Raw genomic sequence first — 27875 nt, forward strand, 5'->3', positions numbered from 1 at the left:
ATACAGGGTAATACTCAGGGAGCAGAAAAATGGGCTGTATAGATGATGGGTAAGAGGAATTATAGAGATCTTGAAGTATCTGGATTAAGTCCAAAGAACACAGTGCAAGGGTAAAAGCTCAGATGTTTCGCTGTTTTGCCTAGATCCATGAGTTTCTTGCACAGTTGGAAGTGAAAACCTTGCCAGTACAAAAGATTTGTCTAGTACTCAGAGTTTCTGAGAAAACCAACTTTTCAACAGACTGCCTTCAGGTATTGTGCTCTGGGAAACAGCTCTTGTGTGTCCACACACCTGGAGGATATAATTACATCCTTGGAGCTTGCTTCTTGAAGGGAGTCTACACGCAAGGCAGTTACAAAGGGCAACAAAGAAAACTGTAACTTACTGAGCCCAAAGAAACCTTACAACTACTTAGGCTTCTTCCTACAGGAGTCAGGACAGCCTAGTAAGTCACCAAGGTGTCCATCAAGGCATCACTGAACAAAAGCTAAGGACTCTCTGGGCTCTGTCATTGCCCAGAAGGGTCTTACTCTTACACAGCTGTTAGATAATGAGATCAGATTTTGGATCACTGTAACTATCAATTAAAGCCTCACCTATAACAAGTCCAACAACTTAGAACAATTTTTTTAATGGATCATCGGGCATATACATAAAATGGCTTTGTACCCTCCTCAGCTACAGTGAAGACACTTAGATTATTCATTACACTCAAATTCAGATGTCTGAAGTACTACCTGTATGGATTTACCTGTGGTTCAGACGTCTGAACTCCCAGCACAGTCACTGGAGAGTTTTTCCATTTGTCCATACACTCTGTTTCAGTTATCTTATGGTATCTTTCCCAGCTTTCATTTATATGCTGAATAGCACAGGACTCCTTTGTGTCATGTGCCATACCTGCCAGTGCAATTCAGGTACCTTAAAAGAATTTCTGCTGGTTAGATATTCATAAAAAAACCTAAATAAAACACTGATTCTTCTCTGATTTGGATGGATACTCATCCACCCAACTCACACAAGATCTCTCTTTCATATTCCTAGTGCAGGTGTCTACAATCTGGAGCTGAATATCATCCTCACTTCCAGCCTTTCTTTCTAAACCATCCTTATAGGTCTTTATCCTTGGCCATACACCAAATGGTATCTCCAGCATCAAGTATTCATGTCAATAATAAGTAATTGTTTAAAGAAAAAAAACGTATTCCACACAGTAGTCTCCTAATTTTATATGCATATGGCTTTATACTGATTCAATGATAACGGTGTAAAAAGACCAGGAGCAGAAAGATTAACAGCAATGCTCAATAGAAGCCTCTGCCCAAACATTTTTTTTTTTAAATCCTTACTTGCTGTTTAAAGCACAATTTCTTTTCAGAACCTGTGGGTCTTTCATAAAGGAGTGGGTTACCATAAAGAAGTGGGTAACTGCATCTACTTTAAAAGTTGATCTCAGCCTTTATGAAGGGCCCAGCTAGGAGTCCTTCAGAGGGGTGGCTGCTGAGACACACTAGTCCTGCTGCCAATGGGCCACTGGTGTTTTGGGAGCAGAGGAGGTATGAATGAGTGTTACCACCACACAGAGGGCAGCTGGCAGAGGTACAAAGCAGCCTGTGAGCCCCATACATTGTCCAGCGGGCTGCAAACAGGACAAAGTAACAGCTTCAAAAAAGGCACAAGTAAGTGTTCAGTACACAAGTCCATTATAGCACATTGTACTTTTCCATTCTTTCATTTGACTAAATCACAGCTTCAGGATAAAATGATGTGACAAAAAGAACCTTGTACAAATGTGTTTAGTATAATGGCTGAATGAGCTGACTCCAGGAGAATCTTGCACGTTCTAGCAATTTTTTCTTTCTGGCTTTTCTTGACACTAATTCTGTCACTGGCTTCCTATAACACATAAATGATATGGAAATTAAAGCAGGAGTGAAGATCAAACAAAAAGTCACAGCACTTGAACACTATTATTCTTACTTTCCTGAGTGAAGTAATTTGTATTAAATTATGCCAACTAAGTTACCCTAAACAAATGTCAATGTTGAAAACTAAAGACAAAATATTGGACAACAAGGTGCTGGCTAAAGGATTTCCAGGACATTTTTCAGTTAATAAGACACATAAATTTTCCATATTTAGAAGACAAAATTCAAATCAGGAAGCCTCAAAGTACAATATTTTTGACAGGGAGCAAATACACAAGCTGTCAGTGGCACCCCATAACTTCCCTTTTGATTACATGCATGTAATGTTCACTATAGTTCTTATCTCTCTACTGATAAGAAGCTTTTGCCAAGTAGAAGATTCACTAACTTACCTGCTCCTAGCTGCAAATGACATGCTGCAACCCTTTCAAACTTATCAGAAAATAGTGGTCACATAATGAGATTTGAATATAACAAGGGCTTGTTCTACACTGGGTATAATCATTCTCTTTGTGGAATAAGAGTATCATAAAAGCATATGAACATAAAAATTATGAAAACAAGTAGGGAAACACAAAACAATTCTGGAAAATTGGGCAGTGAACTGGGTGGCGGGCATCTGAGTGTCAAGATTTTTAAACTCACATAGCATGCATTCTTACAAATTATTATCTAAATACTGCAGTCAAATGAGAATGTCTCAATATATAATGCCATTCCCTCAAGTTTTGTACAGGGTTGCTCAAAAAAGATCCTTAGAAAAGGTTTCCACAGGCCTGGGACACGCTTAGAATTTAGGTTTTACACTTTTCACTCATGCTGAAACAAGACACTGTGAAAAAATAACTTTGGCTGAGTGACAGCAAATTAATGAGTCCTATGAATAATGCATCAACCAGAGTGATAACATTCTTGGCTTTAGTGAAACAAGACAGGAATCTGGTGAAGAGCTAAAGCATGTCATGGACTACTTGCAAGCCCTCTTTACATTCTAAAACTCTCCTCAGCTGTTTTGGGTGTATTTTGCAAGGAACAGCAAACACTCCCAGCCGAAATAATTATCACTTCTGCAGATGTTGGGGGATTTTCCTTCTGGGAAGAACTGGACTCATAAGGTAGGAGCAGCTTGTATTTTCATGGAAGTTTCACTTGGAATGCAGATATGCTATGTTGTGAACCGGTAACCTGAATAAGGGACACAGATGTGCTCAATGTAAAATGTACATTCAGTTTGTCTGACCTAATTCTTCAGAGTCAGCCACAGCTGAGGTACCTCAGGAACAGAACAACCATACCAGGAGCCATCTAAGGACTTGCAAATCCTCTGCATTATTCATTATAGAATTATACACATACTTTTGGAATTTAACCAAGCAACAAGTAGATGCAATGGTTTAAAACAAAATCTATACTTACATGTTGGCATGTCCTACAAGTCTTCCAGAACTGGGCCAAAAGCCAGTAAGAAAATTTGCCCTCATCAGGGACTCATGTGCTCTGGTGCAGCTTTATAACACGTGTAGCACGAGTTGGGAAAATGGATTTCCCATTGTACATGGAGACATGGCTCACTTCTCAGTAACACTTCATAAATGTAGGCTGTTCAATTAAAGCTTGACTGCAACAGGATTCTTTTAGATTGGCTCACTGCATCCCTCAGACTCACACAAGCATCGGAGTGCTGGCTGGAAGAGATCTCTGGATGCCTCTGGTCCTGTTCCACATAGGAGACAGGGCTGTTGCCAGCATTAGATAGATCAGCTGTTGCTTTGCCTGGCTGAGTCCCAGGAACTTCCAAGGACAGAGAGTCCCTGACCACTCTGGTAACCTGTTCCAGTGCTGCACCAGCCTCACAATGAAGATTTTTCCTAATGTTCAACCTGAACCTGCCAAGCTGCAGCATGTGATTTTTGTCCCTTTTTATACCACTTGCCACTGTTGAGAAGAGTTTGTCTCAGGCAAGTTTCTTTGGATTGGAACTTTGCTGTTCGGCATGTTAAGCATTCCCCCAGTTTAGCATCATCTGTGAATTTGCTAAGGGTATGTTCTGTCCCCAAAGTTGAGAAATTAATGTTAATACAAGCTACAGCAATTAGTACTGATTAGAGTTTATTTTGTGGTGCTCCCATAGCTCATGTGAGAAAAATGAAATGTCCCAGTCAGGATTTCTAGCTCTCAAGAAAGATCCAAGTCTGGAATGCCAGAGTCCCCAAAGCAGAAACATCTGCTGGAGAGTTCTTGCTTGTTGCAGCACATGTACTCAGGATGACTGCAAAATGAAGACAGAAAAATACATGCTCAAAAAGAACTAGTGACAGCAGAACACTAAACTGGCTAATAAAATGTGGATGAGAAGCAGCAGAGTAGACAGTATTTGCCATTTTCATTTGTCTGTATCAGTTTTTTTTTTATCCTCCCCAATGCACAACATAACTTTTGCTACCTCAGAAGAAGAAACTGAAAACAAAAGTTTGCATCTACTATTTTAGCCATAGGTTTCTACATACATGTTTAGGAATCATTTTTTCACTACCAGGAGAATGCAGGTGAGTGATAGCTGATGATATCTGGTTGGAAAATGTGTACATTTCTAGGGACGAGGCTCAGTCTGCACTCAGATGAGAAAGAAAACAAACCACCTCTTGTGCTGTGCACAGCCTAATGTTTTCTTAGAGCAGTTTTCCTTATTCATTCTTCTTTTCTCCTCTAGAAAAGGCATCAAACAGGCTATTTTCACTTAGCACGGGGGATTGTATTTCATTAGATTAGAAGATATCTCCACTTTGCTTGACTCTACCTTTCACATATTTTTCCTGAGGACAAGAAAGTTTCAGTGTGCAATATCACATCATATCTTTGTTGCAGTTTGGTCAAGGCAAGGGAAAAGAATATTTGAGATCCATAAGAGGGAAGCTCTTTGGATAGAACTGAAAACTTACATGTCTCCAGAAACAAACTCATACATTTTTTTTTCTCCTGAAAGAGAGTATTAAAATTTAAAAAATAGGTCCCTCAAGCCTGAACTTGGTGAGTGACCAGGATTATTTTCAGGGAACACGTTGATCCTAACAGAGCAAGCCTCCTCTGTGCTATCAGAAAATACACTTACATGGTTTTACCACCAAGAGGCTCCCATGCATTCTTTAACAACTCCTATGACTTGAAAATCAGTGTTCCTCACATTATAAGCTAGCCTGTGATTCTGCAGGACCACTGAGGAAGAACGGTCTGATCCTCTGGTGACACAATACCAGATGTTTCCCTGGGTACATCAACATCCACTCTGTTCTTGCATGCTCAGAGCAGTGGCATAATCAGCCCTCCTTGCACTAATAAACTGTTAATCCACAGAGGTGGAATAGCTACAGCTCTTGAGATTTGTTTCTCTATTCAAATAATCTGATGCATGCAGTTCACTCTCTGCTGTTAATCAAGCTTATTTAGGTTCACACATGCTAGTGTTATAAATCACCTTGTAACAATTTGCGGGGGAGGGGGAAATTATTATTTTATTTTATTTTATTTTATTTTATTTTATTTTATTTTATTTTTCTATTTTATTTTATTCTATTTTCTTAGAACTGGTTTAGTTGCTCATTAAACCTGAAATACCTTTTTGAAACATCTCCACTCAAGCTATGTTAAAAGGCTCAGTGAGCACCTGGAGGGAGAAGAAGCATGAAGTGATCACAGTAATTTAGCCTCTTATGTTAAAATTTGACCTTCAATATAAAGCTTTGACTACCCTTGAGCCCTACACAAAAGCATTTTACCAGAAAGAGCAAACCCGGAAAGAAGTATCTCTCCTCAGGATGATGTTTTTCCTTGCAATTCTGAGTCAAGGAGAACCTGAGAAGTTCTCCTTTGGCACCAGGAACGCACTGATATCTACTTTCCCAGCATATGGTGTCTTCACTCATTTTTCCTCCTCTTGTTCCACAGAGTGGTGCTAAGCTGTGCAATCCTTCCTTGCAGTGAAGAGCATTTACTCAGGTGGGAATTACACATGCAAGCAAGAACTCACTACCAAAAGTAGCTGTGGCAAAGGGTTGGTTTACATTTGTGTTTACTCCAGGCTCAGCTGGAAGAGCAGGGCACGTTGTGGATTCCAGCTGAAGTGCAGGGGGAAGTCACCTACCTCCTCTAGGCCTGTGCCTCACCAGCTGCTATCAGAGTAGGCTTTGTGTATTTGATTTGGCCTTTGCCATCAATTTGTACAAATTATTCCTGAGCTAAGTGTCTATAATGCATGAACTCACAGGTCCATTTCCTTGCAGGTGTGTGCTCAGCAGAGATTATCTATAAAAGCTGCCATCAGCTATTGTCAAATCAGAAACCAGAAATGTTATTAGTGAGAATTGTGGTTCTTTTTTCAAGCAGCTATGAATCAATGCTCTATTGCTTGTTTATTGAGTTAGAGGATATTGGCAAAATGATACCAGTATGCCCAAGGAATGTTCTTTGCTCCTTTTTTTTTTTATAATGCCACTGCATGCACTGTTATTTTGAAACCTCACTTCCTCTGGATTAAGACAACCTGCACTGCAGGGCATCTCAAAAGAACTAAAGTGATGGGAATATCTCAATACAATGGTCAGGCAGAAGGGAGAAATGTCCCTTGCTCTAAGAAGCTGCTGGAAGAACTGTTTCTTATACAATTTCTGCCCTGCCACCAGCAGCTCCAGGAGCTCTGAGCTCCTGGCAAAACAAAACCAGAGCTCAGGAGCTGGGGACAAGAGGACCAAGGGAAGGTAGTGCTCATCTGGACATGAACTGGGGGAGAAGAAACTGCAGCTGATGAAGAGCCATAACAAATTCCCCTGGTGGCTGCTCATCCAGTGACAAGAAGGCTGTGTAAATGTTTGCCAGAAAACTGCAAAAAAAATCTCTGGAGCAAGATGGCTCCTGAGTGATTTCCTGCTCCTGAGTGAATCTGCTATAACTTAGGAGAAAGAGGAGTTCCTACAGCAGCTGTTTAAGAAAGAGCTTGACAACTACTGAAAATTAGCTTGGCTCCTATCTGCATCTAGAAAGGCAGCAACTGAGAAAAAAGATGAGACATTTTTTCCAGCTGTAAACTCAAATGCATATCGAGATAGTGGCAGAAGAAAGTCTGTTTATGTTTAATCACAGTGCATTTGTATCCCTGGGTATTCTGATGATTAAATGTTACTTATTACTTGCTACCTTTGGTAAAATAAAAGGTGTCAGAACCAAAGAGGCAAATGAGCTGAAATTTTGCTGTTACAAAAGCAGATTGCTTTCTGCAGATCTCTCTTTTCATCACGTCTCTTCTCCCCACCTTGGTTGCATAACCCATAAAACACTATCTTTCATCCTAAATACGCCAACAGTTGTAATTGCACCTGGCAGGGAGCTGGAGACCTGCACAAGAAAGTAACAAATCCAGAATGCCTCTCCAAATCTCTTCAGTTAAGAATTGCCTAAGTTATATGAAAAGGTAAAAGAAGGCACTGTCTGATTTAGTGCTCTCCTGATGCAGTCAATGTCTGAATGACATCACTGGTGTAGAGAGGTCTGCTTCTGCTGCTGAGCACTGACCAACAAAACTTTCCAGCTTACTTACTTACCAGGGGTTTGCATCTTGCATGGCAAAAGAGAGAAGCTCCTTTTCCTTCACTCACCCTGCAATGGGAGTTTTTAGACTCGTTAAAATATTTTTATCTCAGGAACAGAGCAGTCTCTTGTAGCGCCTATTTACCAGGCAGACGATGCAGAGGAGCAGGCCAACTGGAGCCATGGTATTAATAGTGGTGAAGAAAAGAACATTATCATGTCTAATACAGTTATGGACAGATGGCCTGCTTGTAGCACAGTAATCCTTCAATCCAGTTTCAGTCAGTAAAGTAAGTCCTCTGCCTCAAAATAAAACACTCCAAAGAATGACTCAAGGACCTCCTGCTTCCTTTCTAGGGGCAAGTCTCATTACAAAGTAAGTTTTCACTTTTTTGGCTGTTTAATCAGCAAAACTTTCTTACATTGAAGTATGCAACTTACCATCATATTTTTCTATGGTTATACTGCTTTCCTGTTGAATGTGACTCCCTCTGCTCCATTTTAGCTGCCTGCCCTGCCTCAGTTGCAAGGTGTCTGTGAGAACCCCTGCGGAATGCAGCAGCTTGCAGCAAAACCCTTACAGGAACAATTCCCCTGCTCCCTCCCACCATCATTCCCCCAGTGTCTGTGAAATCTCAGCAGTTAGGACTTGTCACGCTGCACTACAGTTTTGCATAGCTCAGTTTGAAAGAAGCCAGACGAGGTTAAAAAAAGGGAAAATTTTACCATGTACTCTCTTTTTTGACAAGTTGATGGTTTTATATGGGAAAGATAAGAATGCAATGATTTTTTTTTTCTTTTTTAAAAAGGAAGCAGTAATTAGAGAGAATGTATGGGGGGAGGTAATCACATGGCAGCTGAGAGGCAGTGAATCACTGCTGGCATGTGTCATGACAGCATCTTTGGACTGTGCAAAAATGCCTTACATTAAAAAGCTCTGTGTACCCTCTAGTTGCTTGGTGATGGGCTGGGCACACTGGCCATTCTGAGACAGGGTTGAAGGCAGCTTGAATGTTTTTGGACTGCTTTTAAATCTTATTGGCTTCCTAGCAAGTGCATTCACACTGTACAGTTTTAAATATGACCTTGGAAGGGCAAAATGTGGCAGGGTGCCCTCTCAAACTGTCACAGCTCCAAGTTCCTCCATGCATTCAAATCCAACAAACCAAACCCTGAATTCCCTGCTTTCCCTGCTCCATCTCTACAATGATTAATAAGAGCAGAAGCTTCTGTGCTGTCTTCTCTTTCATCTCTCACACAGACTTGTATTTAGATTGTTGCTGATGGCTGTTGCTGCTGTTTCCCCAGCACCTTAGAAATCTTTGCAGAATCCAAAACTCACATTTTCCTTTCTACGCCTACTGCCAAATCCCTTTATTACTGCTTTTTCTGGCTGGTACTGCACTATAATTCAGTGACCTACTGTTTGGAGCATGCTCACACCTGCATGGACTATAACATCTCTCAGGTAACCTCTAAACTGTGTAGTTCAGCAGCAGCCTTGCTATTATAAAGAGAGTAAATAATCCATGTAATAGTGTAGCTGAAGAGCTGCATGATTCATTGGCCAGTCTACAAGATATTATGATTAAAATTATCTCAGATATCCATATGATATTTTCAAAGTACAAAACAAATATAATCCTAATTTACTAGGGATCACCATGCGCACGTATTCCCTCCTTCCCATGTACCTTGTTTAGAAATAAAAAATCAGTATGTTAGAGCTGAAAAGTTAAAAACACTAAATCAGAAACAGAAGATACTCATCCCTTGGCAAGCTGTGTCCATCTATAAAGAAAAATAAAGATTTCATGTGCTGAAAAGTGCATGAGACTGAACTCTGTAATAAGGTGGTTAATTTTCCTCTTTGCACCATTTCCTGGTGTGTTTTGGATTCATGGCTGGTGTGAGGATTATAATTTCCATCTCTTCATTTTATGACTACCACTTATTTAAATCCTCATCTGTGAGGCTGCACACAACTTCACCTCAGTCAGCTCCTCTGCTTAAAAGTGTGACCCTTGCCCACTGCCACCCACAGCAACAGAGTGAGGCAGTGGGGGTGAAAAGCAATGGCCCCACAAAGGGGACCAGCCCAGCCCTGTACAGCTGCCATGCTCAGCCAGGTTGCTGCTAACAGGGCTCTGAAAGGGCTGGCTGGAGCTGGGACTAGAAGGTAGCTCTGTTGTCTGATAAAGTAAGTGGATGTGTTGCATGTCCTTGTGATCTGTGATGCTGGATTCCCCATCTTTCATGATTCAATCAATTTTTTGTTGCAGAGAATAGGGGGTGGAGAACAGGAGGGAAGAGCCTGGATAAAAAGCTCTTTCATTCTTCCCTTCTTTGGACAGTCTAGTTTGGTTTATTTTATCTTGACTGTAGGAAAGGATAATATCCTGCTTTGGGACTTGTGTAAACATTATTAGCAAAAAGATTTTGTTTGCTCTTCCCTTCATGACTGAAAGATACAAGCCATTAAAATCAGCTGTCAATTTTAGAAATGCTCTTGACTGTGCATTTTAGATACAGCTGCACCTAACAGTTGTCATTGTTCAAAAAGCCAGGCACCAATAACAGCCTGGCCAAAGAAGTATACAAGACTAACACAAAGCAGCAAATAAAATACTGCTGATGTAAAAGTAAAATACTGTTGATGTAACAGCAGCCACACCACCCTTTTTCTTCCCTCTTCTCTTTGTTCCGCCTGGACCCGGGCTCATTCCTGTTCCCTCCCTGGCAGCACTGAGTACCCTTCCTCCCTAGAGATGCCCAGTTCCTCTCCCTGTTGACATGTCTGAGCCTCACTTTCAGTTGTCATTGTGATCTCTTTCCCAGTAAGTGGGACACTGACCTGCTTCATGCACAGCATGTTTGCTTGACTCGGGATGCTGCAACCTCTGGTTCTGCCCCTGTGGAAAAATTACTAGATATAGAATTATAATTATTCCAGAATAATTCAACTGATTGAATATTTCTGGAGCATCACTTTGATCTCAGAACATTTGCTATTTAACTAAAGCAGGTTTTTCTGGAGTCAGTTTGTGCAGATGTAAACCTTTCCTCTATCCTTGAACAGTTATTGCACAATTGCTTTTTCTCAGTAACTGTTCTTTCAGTCACCCTACACCATCATGAAATAGAAAAAAATAAAAAAGAATAAAATTCACCACATGAGGAGACTGTGGTCAGACCATTCCTAGGGAAAGCTGGATTAATGAAAAGGCCCTACTCCAGCTTCTTTTTTCTTTGCTGATCTTAGGAGAAAACTTCCAAATCAGAAAGTGTTTTATGGATGACTTTCACTGCTTTGCTGCCAGGCTGGTAACTGATTCTACCACCTCATTAGCTAATCCATTCCCAAATTAAATATGGACTGGATTCAACAGACACATATACAGGAAGGGGTAAAGTAGATGAGTGTAATGGAAGTGTAATTGGTTTTAATGTGATGTAATGTCAGTAAATGCTCTGCATTAATTAGTGTCCCAGGGCAATCTTTCTGGTCTCCAACCTAACTGCTCATAGACAATGGAGCTTAGGGAGAAATACATACAGAGAAAGCTTTTCCATTATTCCCCTGGTATAAATGACAAATCAAATGACATTGGGATATAAAAAGGACACTGAATAAAGCAAAAAGCCCAGGATGACAGTGTGGGGTTTTTTACATAGTCCATAAGGTACATTTGCTCTCACTTGCCTAAGGTTTTATCAGCTCAATACGATGACTTGCAGCCCTGTTTTTTCCCCATCATACTCTCTTAATCTTCACTTGATTTTCCAGTAAAGATGGCAAGGGATATTACTGTGGCAGATGCAAAAATGGCAAGTCACCACATCACCTGATGGCAAGTACAGCAGGAAATTCCTGAGGGTGGTCAAGCAGAAGAGCTCGGCCACAAGTGCTGCCAGATTAGGGAGGACCAGAAAGGATAAAAGCAACTATGAAGTTGTCCCAGCTAAAAGTTGCCCTGAGCAGTGACCCTGCAAAGTACTGCACCATGTGGCAGGGACCCTTTGGAAAATCAAAATAAAGGTCTGGTGCCTGCACAACAGGCACAGTCTGTCTGGCACCAAAACATCTTCTCTAGTCCACCTAGTAATTGATCTTTTCTAGCCTTTTTCTTCTGTGGAGGAGAAGATGGCTGTGCTGGGAGAGCCAGTCAGCCCTTAGGATTCCTGCTGGATGCCTGGGAAATCACAGCAGACTGTCTTGGTGTCACTGTTTGCAAAAGGAGACCATCTCCAACAGCAGAGACAGCTAAAAGCTGGAAATGTGTTTTCACAGCTACAGCAGTAAGAGGGGATAAATTCATGGAGTTCTCTCTGTCTTGAAAATTGCATGACAATGTAAAGAATGGCAGTAATGAAAAAAAAATCAGTAATGATGTATTCAAAAGGGAAATAAGCGAAGATCAAATAATTTCATTATAAGCTAATGATGTGTCTTTTGATTGAGTTCACTTGCATCATAGGCCAACTGTATATATTCTTAGCCATAACTGAAGAGAAAAGCTTCAACTTATTATTAGTCCCCTGAATTGACTGGATTTTTTGATTTTCCTGGAGAGCTTTTGTTCTCTTCAGCAGTGTATGGACACAGTAGTACAATCTCATTGTCTGCTCATGGGGTCAGAGCACACACCAACCCATCAGCAATGGCTGGTTTGCATTCAGAGTATACACCAGTACCTTACAAACAGGTTCAAATTGCAACTACACTACAGGAAAATAAAAATAGATAAACACATTCCCTTGGCAGAAAGACAATTCCCATTTATGTTTCAGAGTATGAAAAATAATTATCTGTGCAGGGGTGTTCACCTGTTACTGAAATTTCCCAGCTTCAAATAAAGAATTTTGTAACTGTTGAAAATGAGGGCATGATGGTTCGATTCCTCTGATTGTCAGGCTTCCATGTAGTTCAGTGGAAATTTAGCCAAAAGCAAAAACACATGGAGTCTCAGATAAAACCAAAAACTCTCATCAAATCTAGAGTAAAATGTCTTCCACTAATAGTAATTCAGATTATAAGTGGGTTCCCTCTGAATGCATAGATGCCCTTTTTCTGTTAGCTCCCTGGAAAGAACCCAGCAGTGTGGTTTGCTGACAAAAAAAAAAAAAAAAAAGTCAGAATAAATAGCTCATCTATGTAAGTTTTTGAATCTGAAAACGTTATAATTTTTGCCAGAAAGGCAATTCTAATAGTTTCACAGACTCACTTAGAGGCAAAGGCTTTTTTCATGCCATACTGCAAGTGCATAGCTGATAAGCCACGAAGAAGTCACACAACAAATCCCTGCAGGAACAACAGAATTATAGAAGAGTGGGAACAAAAGAAACAAAAAAAAAGTGAGAATTATTTGCTCATTTAAAAATATTAGTGAGTATAGGATAAACATGACAGCTTTAAAGCACTAAAATGGGACTGATACATGACATTTCAGGCTTTGCTCAATTCTGTGACAGGGCTCCAGAACAGAGGAGGGCAGAAGACATGAAAGGATGGCAGCAGCACTCACCTTCACGGTGTGCAGCAGCAGGACACACTGCCAGGCTCCCTGGGAGTGCCTCTGAGTGCTGGTCCTTCGGGGCTCTTTACTCTCTTTGCTCTCCTTGAGCTCTGTTCCACTGTGCTCACTGACACCAGATTGCTGTGGCAGGGAAACAGAAGGAAATGCTGTTTAATAAAATTGCAGTATGAGACTCAGTGTCTTACAGTTAAGCTTTGGAAACATTACAAAAAACACAAACAACCAGGGCAAACAACCAGGCAGGTGGTGAAGTCTAGCAAGCTCTGTGTGCAGCCTCTACATGGCCAGAAAGTTTTGTGTTCTCATCCCTTTCTCTTTTTCTGGTTATTGTCCCACAACACTTTAGGTTTAGCTGCTATTTTTTGCCTTGTTTTGCCTGTTGGGGCTGGTACTGTGAGGCAGTTTTAGAGGTCAAGCATCATGTCAGCCTTCCGAGTTGTCAATACAGACAGTGACCAGTGGCATCAGGGGAAAGAACAAATTCAGGGCAAGGAAGGCAACCTCTTAACTCCTAATTAAATTGTACTTCCAACTTAGCAGCTACTTCTTGGAGATTTCTTAATTTACAGACAGCAGCTCTGTATTTTTCAGTCCAGAAAGTTTTGAGTTATTTTTCCTATTAATTTGTCCAATCACTATTTCAGCCTGTTCAGATTTTTAACTATGATGGTAACTTGAATAGAAACAGTTCCACAACTTAAGCATACAGTGAGTTTTTAATAGAGAACCCACAGAATCCACGTATAAGCCATGTAAAAATATATTTAGATATAGGCTATATATTAAAATCTATAGATGTATATTAAAAAAATTATGACTGGCATAAACATAGTGTAAAACAGTCATCTCCAATGCATTCTCTGCCTGGGACAGATAGAAAATGAGCACTGCAGGGCATCATTAACACAAACACTGAATAAAGGAATAAAGCAGGCTGAGAACATAAACTGTGTTTCTCTTCACCATCCCACCTCATTTCTTTACAGCCCACTCTTGGGGGAAATGGAGATAAAAGCAGTTCCAAATGCTGCTTGTAAACATGATGCCTCTTGGAGAGCATCCCGCCCCTGGGATGCTGCTGTTGGGTGAAGAATATTCAGGATTAGGTCAAATCCAGGCATTTCCCAGAGGCTCAAGAGAGAAAATATCTATCTGAAGCAGGGCTCAGGGCTCTTCCAAACCAGCTTTTTGGAAAAGCAGCTAGTACTAGCTCTTCCTTCACTAGGTTTCCTTTCAGTTGCATAGAAAAGAAGTCGAGATTTCTTTCTAAATATTTCCAACATTCAGGCAATTAAAAAAGGTATGGAAGTTTCTAATTAAAAGAATTTACACATAGAAAGCTAATGAGTGGAGAAACGCCTTTAGCTCCATCCCTTGACTGTTAAATATGTGTTTTGGAGCCAGCCCTTCTAATGAGGTGAAGATTAGAAAGCAAGTGGCTTGAAAAGGCATAATGTGCTTTGACAGAGAGCAGAGAGCTCTCACCACAGAGGTGAGCTGAAGTCCCTAAGGTCTTGGCAAGACATGAGCATGGCATGTTGACATCTTGCTGGGTGTTTGCAGTGATGAATGATGCTAAGCAAGAGAGTTTATTTCAGCCTCTTCTTCCAAGCCAAAAGGTACCTGCAATCCATTCTCCTGCCCTTTGAAATCTGTCGATGCAGAGCTGTTGACTGTTTTGAGCAGTAGTCTGCCTGATTTTGTGAGTGCTGTTTTGCAAGCCTACCTGGCAGACTATGAAAAAAACTTCTCTTTCCCTGGCAAGAGGCCAGGGTGTGCACTGCAAGCACTAGATACACGTAGGAAGAAAACTTATCCTGTCATCTCTCCAACTTGCCAGGCAAAACCGTCCTCCAAACTGTAAACAAAGCTTAAAAGTTCAGTTTACTTGTAGCTCATATTCTTTGCACACTTCACTATGAACCTGCTACCTTTCTTATCCTGTGTTTATTAGTAATTTCTCATTTTGTCCTTTCCTCACACTGTTCAAGCTGTGTGTAGATAGTGGCTATCCCTTTTTGTAACTGAGGTGGAATGACTGAAAATGACCAATCACGTCCATGAATTGTCCAACTCTGTTCCCACAGCATTGCTGTGGTTCAATGTCAAAGACTTCCTTGTGAATAGAAAGTTGTTGGAAAGTTGTAGGAATGTCAGTTTAGTAGTTCCTAAATTACATGCTGGTTGGCAATACAAAAAATCCTATTCTTACACATACAGTTGTTTCATTTTCCATGGATAGGTACAGAGTGTCTCTGCATGTCTAAAGGCAGCTTCTTTTAGTTTAAAATCATTCCCAGTTTACCTATCACTATCTGCCTGTATAAAAAGTCATCCTCTCTCTTTTTTATAAACCTACTCTAAGTATTAAAAGCACAAGGCAAATTCAGCACCCCAACCCTTCTGCTCTAACTTGTGGATGTGGCCTTTCCAGATTAAATGGCTGGATTTGGTGGTATAAAAGGTCTTTTCTAACCTCAATGATTCTCCGGTTCTCTGTGCTTAATTCTGTTTTTCCAAAGCTCTCGGGCACTGGCTGACCCTCTGGATCAATAGCACAGTCAGCCAGCCAGCTGCAGCCCCAGGCCTGCTCTCTTTGGCGTTCACACCTCCCAGCTGGCACTGGCACAGAGAGCTAAATATGTGATTTTGTCCTGGCAGAGGCTCCCACATGCCAGGCATTTGGCTGAGGGCTCCTGTCAGTGCAGCTGCTGATATGGGAGCAGGGGGAAAAGCATCGGGCTGGTGACAGCTCACCTCCCTCAAACACAGAGCAAGTGAGGAACTGGAGTGTGCAGAAGAGGGGCCTCTGGGTGCTGGGATAATTTGGTTTAAGTTTATGTAGCCCCTTTCAACTGAAGAATTGAAAAGGTGTCCAGATGAGCTTTTCACGGAGAAAAGTAGTTAAGGTACAGGTTTGAGGTCTCTCAGGAGATGCTGATCGCCTTGTGGGACAAAGCCCTGAATCTGTCAGCGGGAAAAGCGAGATAAGGAGTGGTCCTGCAGAGCTATTCCCAAACCATCCCCACTCTCACTCCACGGCCCCTTCCTGTGCTCGCTCGTTTCCAGGAATTCCTGGCCTGCTGTTGAGAAATGCGGCTTCGCCCTGGTTCCCAGTAGGGCCATGAACAGAGCGGGGGCTCCGTGTCCAGCCGCGCGTTCACCCGGAACCTGCTGCGTTCCACAGAGTGCCCGGAGCTCGCCGGGGGCACGGCTCAGCCTCCCTCCCTCAGCTGGGGCAAAGTGAACAAAAGCAGGGACTTTGGCTCCCCTCTCCTCCATACCAACACCAGGGCCACGGAGGAGGCAGTGAGCTCTCCACTGTCACCTCTCTCCCACCCCTCCCAGCTGTGCTATGTGGGCACTCCTTCCATCTGGAAGGGCAGTTTTGCACTAGGACTTCAGATAATTTCACTCACTGCCACAATACCTGGCTGTAGTCCTCTTGCCTTTTACGTATTCGGGTCCCCACATTCAGAGTTGTTAAGACACTATAGTTTTTAAATTCCTGAACACTTTTGAAGTGCTGCCTTCCAGTTTAGCAGCTTGCAACCTTACTGGAAGGGCAAACTACCAAGCAAAACTCGTCAGCCTCAAACACTTCATTTCCCTAAGCTCCCTCAGCATCTAGCAAGGAAAGAGGCCCTTTGTGACATCTTTCAGATTTGCTAAACTAGCCCTCTAGTCTGAATCACCTTCTGAATGGACTTGTCATGCTCCATTGACTGCAGAGGGAGCTTAAGGACAGCCTCTGAGATTAACCTCTGACCCCACACACAGGGGTGGTGGGTGCTGAGCACTGCCAAACTGCATGAAAGCCTGTGAATCAAAGGTGTTAACTGGGAGTGTATCACTAAACTACAGCATTAATCACAATAATGACTGTTACATCCTTGTTGTAATTGCTGCTAATACATCAGCAAACAAAGTATATTCCTGGATTTAAGATTAGACTGTTTTTCATCTCCCTTGATGAAGACTCTAGAGACCGGTAGGATAAATGCTACAAAGTAGGAATGTGGCTGCCTTTTCCATTGCCCTTTTCTTACTCTGTTGTACCAGTTTATTGTAACCCTTATGTGAAAGGTTGCAGGGCACCCTGCACTAAAAGAAAATTGACTTGTCTTTTTTCTTTGCATGTAAGCAGATAGAGCAGTAGCTTATTTAGGGAGCTTTCCTGATAAGACAGCAAACAGCAGTTGTGATAACCCAGGCCCAGTTCAAATTCAGCTACTTACAGAACAGTGTTTATCAGAGGGAGTGCATGTTTTGTCTCTGAGACACTCAGTTATACAGGGGGTGTGATGGACCCCTGTCAGCAAAGGAGGACAGCAGCAAAGAGAACAAACATGGCACTCCATTCCCAGCTAAGGATAAATGAAGACCTGGTCTTGCCACCCCTTTTAGCACTGGGAAGTGTCCTGTTGAGTCAGTAGGTCTATGTGCACAGCACTCATGTAAATTGTTACAGGACTGAGATATTACATACTTTAGGATCTTTGCACATTATATCATGAGTCTCACCACATTTTCCCATGCTGAAAATGGGCCAGTTCACATTTGGAATATATCCAAAATCAGGTCCTGAATTCAACATAAATCTTTTTTAGTATATCTTGTCAGATATACTAAATATATGTGTGTGTGTGTGTGTGTGTGTGTATGACCTATATCTTTTTATATGTCAGATATACTTGGCTTACCTTGCAACCACCCAGGCAAACCTATATTTGGGATAGGTTTCTTCAGTGCCCTAGTCTGTGTCCCTTCTTGTGTACTTTTCTAATACGTGTACCCAGTTTTTTGTTGTGTTGATCTTTACACCAGGGATTCTATTCCCACTTTTCAAAACCACTTTTACCCAGAATTTCTTCCCATATCTACTAGTCCCACAGACGTTTTAAGACTATTTACAACAGTGACTCCATGTAATTGCAGATATAATGGACACATTTCTTCTCAGGTAATCACTTAAACCCTGAATTCTGGGTCAGCAGTGTGAGTCCTAAGCCCAAGGAGAAAGTGGAGGAAAGGAAGAAAGCAAAAAAAGAAAGAAAGAAAGAAATGAAAAGAGAGGAAGGGGGAAACGACAATAGGGGTAATGTTGCCTTGTGTACATCTCTTTGGCTACTACTTCCACTGTAAATGCTTTGAGAAGGAGTTGGAAGCTGGTTCACCCTTCCAGCTGGAGATTCCATTGCATCAAGCACATCCCCAGGTAGCCACTTCATCCTGCTGAGCCCCACTGTGCACCCTGGAGCAATACCCACTGCATTTGACCAAGGCTGAACATCTAGATCCCATGAGCATCTCTAGTGAATTGTAGTAAGTAATAAAATTTTTTAAAATCAATGTAATAAAAAAGCTTTCAACCAGAAAGTCCCCACATAATTATACAGGTGCAGAATGCTTTCATTAGGAACAGTAGGGTTTTTAAAATTGAATATCAAGGGAAAAAAAATCTGTATCTCAAAATGCAAGGGTATGCAAGTTAATTATCATTATGGAAAGATCTTTGCTTTTCCTCCATTCCCAACATAAAACACTTTTCTCTTACTCTGCCTCCAGAAATTCCACTAATAAGCACCAGTAATAAAAACTCCTAAATAGCTGTTAATGAATTGAAAACAATCTTTTTAAGATAGATTTTTTGGTGTCTTTTGGTCTTGCAAGACTTTATGTACTGAACAGAACAAAAAAAAAAAAAAAATATTGTTACTGACCTTTTCAGATCCAAGATTTCATCTTTTGCTCCTGTGGTAGAAATGGTGTAAAGCAGCAAATGAAAAGTGTTAACTAAGAAAGCAGAGACTAAATAAACACAAACAAAAACCATTCTTTGCCAATGAAGACAATAATTTCAGTGATGATTGTGTAGCAACAAAGCCTTCTGTAGATCAGGGTACCCAGTAAGGATGGAGATTTTTTTCTGTAAAAGATATTCTCTGTCTGTATGCATATTTATATTTAATGTCAAATCTCATTTGACCACAAATGTAATAATCTTTCTTTCAGAAATGCTCACAGTGAAGATTTTATAACAGAATTGTGTTTTACTACAAGATTACAGGGATTTTTGCTTCCATTTGGGTTTCACTGGATACAATTAGTACCAGCTAACTTAAGAAAAACAGAGAATCTCATGTAGGCAAATTCCCATATCACTATAAAAGAAAATAATGGACAAAAACCTGGATTACTACTTTGTGAGAAGATTTCATCCTGAACATGAGGAGTTCACTTTGCAAATTCTCTGTTCTCAGTGAAAATCAGGCATTGCTGCATCATCTACAAGGCAAGGGATGAAGTGAGTGTGTCTCTGTGTCTGTGCAAGGATGACTATCAGGCATTTGAGTTTTAATTAAAAGTCTATCCTGTGCAAGGTCAGAGGGATGATGAAGTGCAAAAAGGCTTTGAACTTCAGCTGTAGCATTGCACGAGATTAGTTCTGAGGTCTCAAAGGTCTCAAAGTGGCTTTGTGCTGCTAGAAGATACTTGCCTGCAGACATCTCACTCTGGTGATCCTCCTTCCATCCACACCCACCTGATGAACCACCATTCCCAAAAGTTTGGAGCACAAATTGGTAGCAGAACTTAGGTCTCTTCTGCATGAAGTCCTCTCCATTCATCTACTCCATACATAACAAACCAAAAAGAGGCCATGTAATGACAGAGATGGCCTCCTAAGACCCTGTTCCAGGAAAGCAACCCAGCCAAAAAGAATGTGTGTAAAAGCTCTGTTCCATGTTTATAGCTCAATCAGCATCTGAGGACAGCGGTGGGAAGGACATGAGAAATCCAGAACTGCGTCTCCAGCATGACGGAGCTTAGGGAAGCTTACCATGACTTGACACACTCCTCAAGCAGCTCACATTTACTGACAGGATGAGATACCTCACATGGAAGTACAAGAGCATCTTAAAAGTCTTTCACTACCCTGTAAGCTAAAAATGTAACTAACTGTCAACCAGCATATTAAAAAGGAATTAACATTTTTCTTTTGTAATTAAACAATACTGAGTACTTGGTCTCCATTCCAAGGATAGGATTTAAGCTTCTGAGTTCATTAGTGGTTTGAAGAATGTACTGTCAGTTTCCATACCTTACAATACTTCATTTTCTTCCAAACAATTTTAGAAGCCTATCTCAATCTCCTCACCTTGTAAAAAATGTGAAGCACCTCCCTCTTTTGAAAGTGACTGATGGAACATTTTTCATGGAGTAATTAATTAATTATTCTAAGATTTTAACTAATAGTTGGCCACAAGAAAAATCCCAGAGAAATTGTTCTTTGTTCTACTCTTGAGTCTTAATCACCTCTCACCAAACACACACATTAAAGTCGCTGTTAAAGTAAATCAGCTGAGCATGACTAGGCTGGGAATAAGGGTACCACTGCTTACCTGATAGCGTAATTTTTAAAAAAATCAAACTCTTCATCTGTAATCCATCATTGTGTCAATATCACACAGGTTGAAATAACTGTATACTGAAACAAGCTGCTTAAAAGAACTGAAAAGTGCCAGGAAATTGGGACAGACAGGCTTTAGTGGTCACAATCCAAAGAAATGTTTCCTGCTAGATTCAGACCTCTTTCTGGCAGACCTCTTTCTACACACTAAAACTTTTTCTACATTTACAAATCTGTTTGTGTGACAAGCAACACCTATAGCCAACGAAAATTAGTATAATAAAGAGATACCATTATATACTTAGAATTAATTTAAGAAACTCTAGAAACAGTTTCCACAACCAAATGAGGACACCACATGTCTGTGTATTAGTTTATTTAATTCTTTATCGCCACTAAGAGCAAGTAAATTACGCTGATACAATTGGTAAACATATACATTCGCTAGAGCCCCCCAAAAATCCCACAGAGCTAAGGGAAACATCAAGGGATGTTACAGGATTAATGGTTTCCTTCTACAATATGGATATATGGCTTTCATACAAGTTTTAAAAAATTGAAAAGGTAACACACTGCTAGCTTACAAAATCAATATACAAACTGGAAAAAAAAAAGGAAAAGGAACAGGAAAAGAAAGTAACCCATAAGAAGATATCATATAGCACTGGTTTAATAGATATATACAGAATTAGAAATCCATTGAACATGATATTCAGGCTTTGTTATTTTGACTTTCATTTCTCCTTTCAGTTTACCACTCAAACTACAAGAATTAATATGATTTCTCTCTTACTTTTATTTTTCCATCTTATTTTACCCATTTTCTTCACTTTTTAGTGGAAGAGAAAAAGACTTTTCCTGCCTGTGTTTATATGTTCACACTTAACTGAAGCAGTTCGTCCACTTCAAAGCTTTGAACAAAGCCCTTGTGTGTACTTGGTGTGACAGAAGAGAACATCACTGTGATAGTAAGTAATTTTTGGTCATTACATTGGCATGTGTTTTGCATTTCCCTTGGACACAGCTATCCTTAAACTGAAGTGCTTGCAAGTTGGAAGAAATCTAGCTCCTCATCCTACTTGTGTGTATCCTCACTTAAACAACAGCACAGGACAAAAAGCTCTTTCATTTCAACCACAGCCTGAAAACGTGGCAGCACTGGTCATGATTCACGTTTGGACTTATGTATGCACCTTTCTAGAGTCTTCTCCCATATATGAATGTATATATATATATATATATATGCAGTATGCATGTGTGCATATTTAAAGATCAGCTGTGTCTGATGCTGACATCTGCATTAGGTGGATTCTAGCTCCAGGTTGCAGCCTGTCTCTGCTTCAGGCTATCTCAGCAACCACAACACACTCTGGACTACCACAGCCATTTCCTTCAGCTTAACAGTCTAGATGAACTACATGATGGTAATATGGGGAGTGCAATGAATGATCTAATGAGAAAAGTTAAATACTGTCTTGCTGCCAGATAGAGTGAGGGAGCAAAATTAATTGAATGAAACTGGCTGTGGGTAAAACAGCCCTGCAGAGGCTACCCAATTTTCCTAGCTTTCCATCACTGAATTCAGGGTTAAAGGTTTTGTACAGTCTTTAACTTTCAATGACCACCTGCAATGGGAATACTTGTGCACCTCCATTTTTAGCTCATCAATAAATCCACTCTTTGGACATGTTTTCAATTTTGTTGCAGGTGTTTTTTTTTTGTTTGTTTGTTTTTTGTTTTTGTTTTTGTTTTTTTGTTATCATGGGTTTTTTAAGAAAGGAGTCAAATCTGTAGGTACAACTTTTACCTATACAACTCACTCACAAAGCCAAATGGTTTAAAGGCTAGGAGATACTTACAGAGTTCTTTAGCCATCTGTGACTCCAAGACATCCAAATTTAAATGGCAAACTGCAGAAAGGGCTAAAGTACAACCTCACCAATGAGACAATAATAGTTGAATTCTCATGCTCAGTTCAGAGTGATGAGGCCACAAGACAGACATTTGTGAAGAGTGGCAGAAAGGGGGCCATTGGGAAAATGATTTGATTTCAGCATTGTTTAGTTTTGGTCCAAAAGCAAAGTTTGATGCTGCTATGCATGAGACTACTGACATCTTCTCCAAATGCAAACACCCATGGGTGGAAGAGGCTCTCTTCATGCTCTACAGCTGCTCAGGCAAGTCTTTCACTATCCCTGAAACTCTATGCACCACAATAATTTGATGATAAAAGAGGACACATAAAGGATGTAAAGGATACAACTGCTTGCCACTATTTATCTAGTTAAGGTGGTTTTCTGTTTTCTGTGGTTTTTTATTTGAAGGCAGACACTCCTACATCAATGTCTCTAATTTTTGAGATGATCATTTGATCATTTCTGTCCCCTGAGAAGCCATTACAAGGTCAAGTTATGAGGAAATTTTACTAGCAATCCATCCTCCCAGCAAATCCAGGGACTCTCTTTGCTCATTATCATACTTCCTTGTTCATTGTCACACAGTGATTAAAAACTTGCTACTGTATCTTTTAATTTCAGAAGGATGCAGATGGAGGAAATCTGTGGTATGGGCTTCCTTGGGCTGTTTTGCAACAATCCAGGAAGAAATGGAAAATATAGTCTCAAGGATGAGGAAAGATCAGCAACATCCACAGAAGATTAACTGAGAAGTAGAGTGCCTTAGCAGAATTGACAGAATAAATGCGATCAAAATTATGGATAAGTGTGGGAAGGCAGGCAACAGGTATACCTGTCTCTGCAAAAGAGAGAACGCAGTCTCAACTTCAGAGAAGTGCTGTCCTAGAGAATTAAAATGGACTGAATAGAACAAGACACCTACCCCCACTGGCATAGTAGGATTTGAGAGACATGAAATGTCTCCCAAATGGGAAACATTTTTCATGTGGAGACATGAAATCCCACTACTGTGGGATATCAAAATGGTTTCCACCTCACCCATATATTGCTTTAGAAAAGTGGTGAGTTTACATTGTTAATGTTGCTGCAGTTCCTAGACTTGAGGTAAAATTACGTTATTGTCCCACCCTCAACATTGACATTAGCCTGTACAGTATTTTCTCCTTTTGACTTTATCTCCACTTGAACACTTTCTTTTGAGGCTGAAGTGGGACTTTACTTCTCTGTAACACTTTACATTTGATTCATTTTAATTAAGGCACAAATCCGGGAAAGTATAAAAACAAATGTGCCAACCAGTAGTTCTGCCTTCTGCATGTAAGGAACAGGCAATAGAAATTTGTATAAAATGCTCCTGACTTTCTGTCTGTTCTTAACCAACTCTCCAAAGCATTTATACATTTTGTAATTGTTATTCTTTAATTTCTTCTAACTTTTCTCCTTTGAAAAGCAGTTCAGCCCAGAATGTCATTATGGAATTAGAAGATGAAAATCAGTAAATTACAATTTAGTATCTACCTGCATGTACAACAACATTTTCCCTTCCTGGAGCCTTGCCCAGAAGTTTTACTGCACTTAATAGACTGTTAAATAGGCCAGTCTGACAAGCAATGACTCTCATTCACTATGGGAATTCCTGTCAAAAAACATATCTAAGTCAGAAAATGTCCCAGTCCTCAAATACTATTTTAAATCAAGATATAGACAGGCCTAACTGAAAGCAGCATTGCCTCAGCTTAGTTAGAGAAAGGGAAGGGAGATATACCCAAATACACCCAAATATATTCAGGTTTAAACTCACTGGAGTCCAGAATCTGGATGCAGATTCATCCATAGCTGATGTTCAGAAACCCACCCATCTCTTTTATTATAGATTTAAGTGCTCAGAAAAAGGCTGTCATATGGGGGATTTTTATCACCTCCCCATACTCCATTACAGCTGTAGCAAATGAAGATGTAAACCACTCCTCAAGAGGGACATTCATGACGGAAATTTCTGTCCTTTAAACTAGGTAAGCAACACATCTATACTAAGTCATTTTTCATTGTAATAGGATAGCACCAAGAGGGTAAACATGTTTTTCATCTGAAGTAGCTGCTCCCACAGCACTGTCAGACCAGCTTACCCTCCCAAAGCAGGGAGGGTAGAAGATTAGAAAGCAAATATGGAGAAGTTTCAGAATGACTGAAGGAGAAACTGATCAAGATGGGTGGGAAGAGGTTTTGTTCAGAATTTTGCCTTTTGCTTTCTTGATAATGTCACTAGTGAAACAAGGGCTCCTTTTAGATACCGCAAGCCTCCTTTTAGAGCTGACCTGACTGACCTATTCAATCTTCCTCTGTGTTCTGCCATAAATTACTTTATCACCTCCTGCATAGCTAGACTTTCCACTGAATGTTTTCTTCTGGGTTATTGGAAATTTTCTTCGTTTTAGGTTTATAAACTAATATTCCAATTGCTGTCAACAATAAGATGCCAACATAATAGATCCAAACATATGTGGATGAGTTGCACATAAGAAATGTTCTCCTATTTCACACCCTTTGCTGAATTTTCTTCTGGTCCTAACATGATATTTTTTGTTTTGTTTCCTTGTTTTCTGTAAACTTTCTCCATGAAGGCCCTATGCCACCACAGGAACCTGACTGGCTTCCTTCAAAATCTATTAGGAATGTTCCTTGAATAAGCCAGATGTGCAGTTAAACAGAAGAACCATGAGGCATCAGAGGAAACACAGGGGAATTTAATTTCTTTATACTCACAGAAGTGGAAATAAGAAGTCACATCTAAGGTTTGCTAAAGGACAATCAAAGTGTTGGTCTCAACATCATTCCCAGTTCCTGCCAGCTCCCTATGAAACATGGACTAGATTAACCAGTGTGAGACAATGGTGCAACAGTGTTGGCACTCAAAGTTGAGCCACTTCAAGTGAACTGATGCAGCATGTAGACAGACAAACCTTTGGTGAGTGAAAAAAAGTTTCCTTCTCCCTTTGCTTTCAACCAGACCTACCAAACCATTAGTTTAATTCTGAGGCACAAGCACAGGTAGACCTGATTAGACCATGAACAAACCAAATAGCACCCAGAACCACCTAAATATGAGCCTTTATGATTTTAGATTTGGTCATTGCACCTCCACCATGTGTGGGGGACATTTTTAACTATACCACAGACTCAGGTATGTCTAACAGCATGGTCAAAATAACAAGGACATCAACACAGACTGCAAAACACACCCACGGAGTCTGGGAAATAATTGTGAGGCTAGTCTACCTTAAGCTATGTCCAGCCTTGGCTAGGAGGCTTCAGGAGTGTTTGGGAACAGAAGCACTTGCCTCACCGTGAGTCCAGATCAGCCGTACCCTCTGCGTGAGAAAAAAGAGGGCAAGCTCTACAGCTGTTACAACTTTTTCCACATAGAAAAGGGGAGTGATGTTAGTATGAAAAAAAAAAAAAAAAGACTCTCTACTTGTCTACAAGCTAATCCCAAGAGAGAAATGTGATTTACTCAGATGAACAGAGCCTGCTGCAGCTTTACTGAAGTCAGGGTACCATGCAGGAGTACAGGGGAGACTATTCCTCTTGACCAGCGGGCAAGCCTGCAGCCTACAAAAACAGCAAAGTTTATTTCTTGCTGTTGAATTTTAGGATTTAGAATTCTGAAGCAATTAATTTTAACTTAATTTGGGCACTGAAATCCCTTATATTTCCTCTAAAAATGTTGGTCTGCTCATTGTCAGCTTGTTAAACAACCCTTTACTTTGAGACAGAGCAGCCATTTGTCAGATCTTTTTCTACTTTGTGACTTCCCTCCGGATTCAGAATAATTTAAATTAGGTAAAACTGAACAAACTGAAAAACAGCTGGTTATAATTTTTCTCTTTTTTTTTCCCCTGCAGACTACACTAAAAAAAAAATTACAGCTAATTTTATGTTGACTGAGCTTTTCCCAAGGTCTTTTGCTTATATAAAAATGGAAGAAAGCAAAATATACTGGTTTTGTATTTCCCTTCTGTTTTACTAAAAGGTAAACCAAAAATTATTTCATTCCTATTGGCTTCAGGTCCCACAAATTGTCCCTTTTTTGGTCAAAAATATGAACTACCTCTGGTGGTTGCCAAGCAGATATCTCCTTTTATTTCCCACCAGATATACTATTTTTTATCCACCTATAATTAAGATCAACAGGAATATTGCCACTGATACAAAAGAGAGCTGGGTTAGGCAGAATCACAACAATTCCAACTAGATCTTTTATGAAAATTATTTTCCCCTTCTGTCAAAATGAACAAATAAAATACAGCATTTTTCAGCTTTGATAGGTGAAACGGAGGACACTACCATCCACCAACACTGATATGCTGAAAAGTGGAAAGTTCTGTCATCATTCCACTTTGAAAAATCATTGCTAGAAAATAATGAAAAATTAGGACTCTTTTATGTCCAGTTGTTGAAAGATTTTAGATTTACTGCCAACATTCAAAATATGGTTAAGGAAAGGAGTGTTACTGTTTTTCACCTGTAGATGGTGACATTTTGGAATTAACACAAAGCACACATCCAAGAAAATCTCATACTTGTAAATACTCAACAAAATGCCCCCATCCTTTCCTTAAACAGTTTCATACAGTTATGCAGAAGTAATCAGATATTAAAAAACAGGCCTCAATTTTTCAGATATAAGGTCCTAATATGAAATATAAATGCATGCAGCCAGAGTGCTATGTTCACACAGGGTACCACTGGCTTCAGTAGAACCCCACACAGGCTCAGGTTCTGCTTGCATGTACTAATTACAGATTTACTAATTACAAGACCTATGGCAAGACTTGATTTAAAAAAAATTAGAAACCTCTACATTGTTCAATATACAATAGACATAATTTTCTAAATGAGTTTGGAGTCCTTTATTACAGGCCTCTAAAAATTGATATTAGGGTTATACATTAAAAATACTAAAGTAATAAAAAAAAAGGATTTTTTTTTCTGTGTTTGCTTTTTTCCTTCTATGGTACCATTAAGCTATAAATAATTTTAGAATAAAATGCCTAGTATAAATGAAACTGTTAACTGATCATGTTTGCTGATGTCCCTTTCTCACATTGCCTAAGTTGACTCCATTAATCCAGCATCTTCTCTTGTTTCTTGCCTTCCTTTTTCTTCTTCTTGGATTCTGTCAAGATATAATAAAAACAATAAAAAAATTAGTGTCTAGCAGGCACTGCAATAAATTTCATTTAACACCCGTGGAACTTCCCCTTTTCTCTCCATGCACATAAGAATTTTCTCCTCATTTTGAACAAAGACAGGGAAAAAGAGAAGAAAAAGAAGAAAAATAACAGGGAAGGTCACAGCAGTAGAGAAGGTGGAGAGGGAGTTGCACGTTCACTTCAGAACCCTCCCTATCTGAGGGGCTGACCCTGTTTGGCATGCAAAGCATTGTCTCAGGAACTTGCTTGGAAAATAAGAAAACAGCAGGCATCTCCTGGAGAAACCGGGTCAC

The 27875-nt window shown here is 40.2% G+C and overlaps 1 protein-coding gene across 1 annotated transcript in view; it reads right to left on the reverse strand.

Annotated features, from left to right (window-relative positions):
* Positions 1–20814: 20814 nt before the first annotated feature.
* The window catches only part of PTN (pleiotrophin), a 77846-nt gene continuing 70785 nt past the window's right edge, over positions 20815–27875 (reverse strand). The window contains exon 5 of the mRNA XM_053943317.1: positions 20815–27545. Within this exon, the coding sequence (XP_053799292.1) occupies positions 27493–27545 (53 nt within the window). The 3' untranslated portion in view covers positions 20815–27492. The remainder of the gene's footprint in view (positions 27546–27875) is intronic.

This window comes from Vidua chalybeata, chromosome 5 (assembly GCF_026979565.1).
Source record: "Vidua chalybeata isolate OUT-0048 chromosome 5, bVidCha1 merged haplotype, whole genome shotgun sequence".
NCBI classification, from domain to species: Eukaryota; Metazoa; Chordata; class Aves; order Passeriformes; family Viduidae; genus Vidua; species Vidua chalybeata.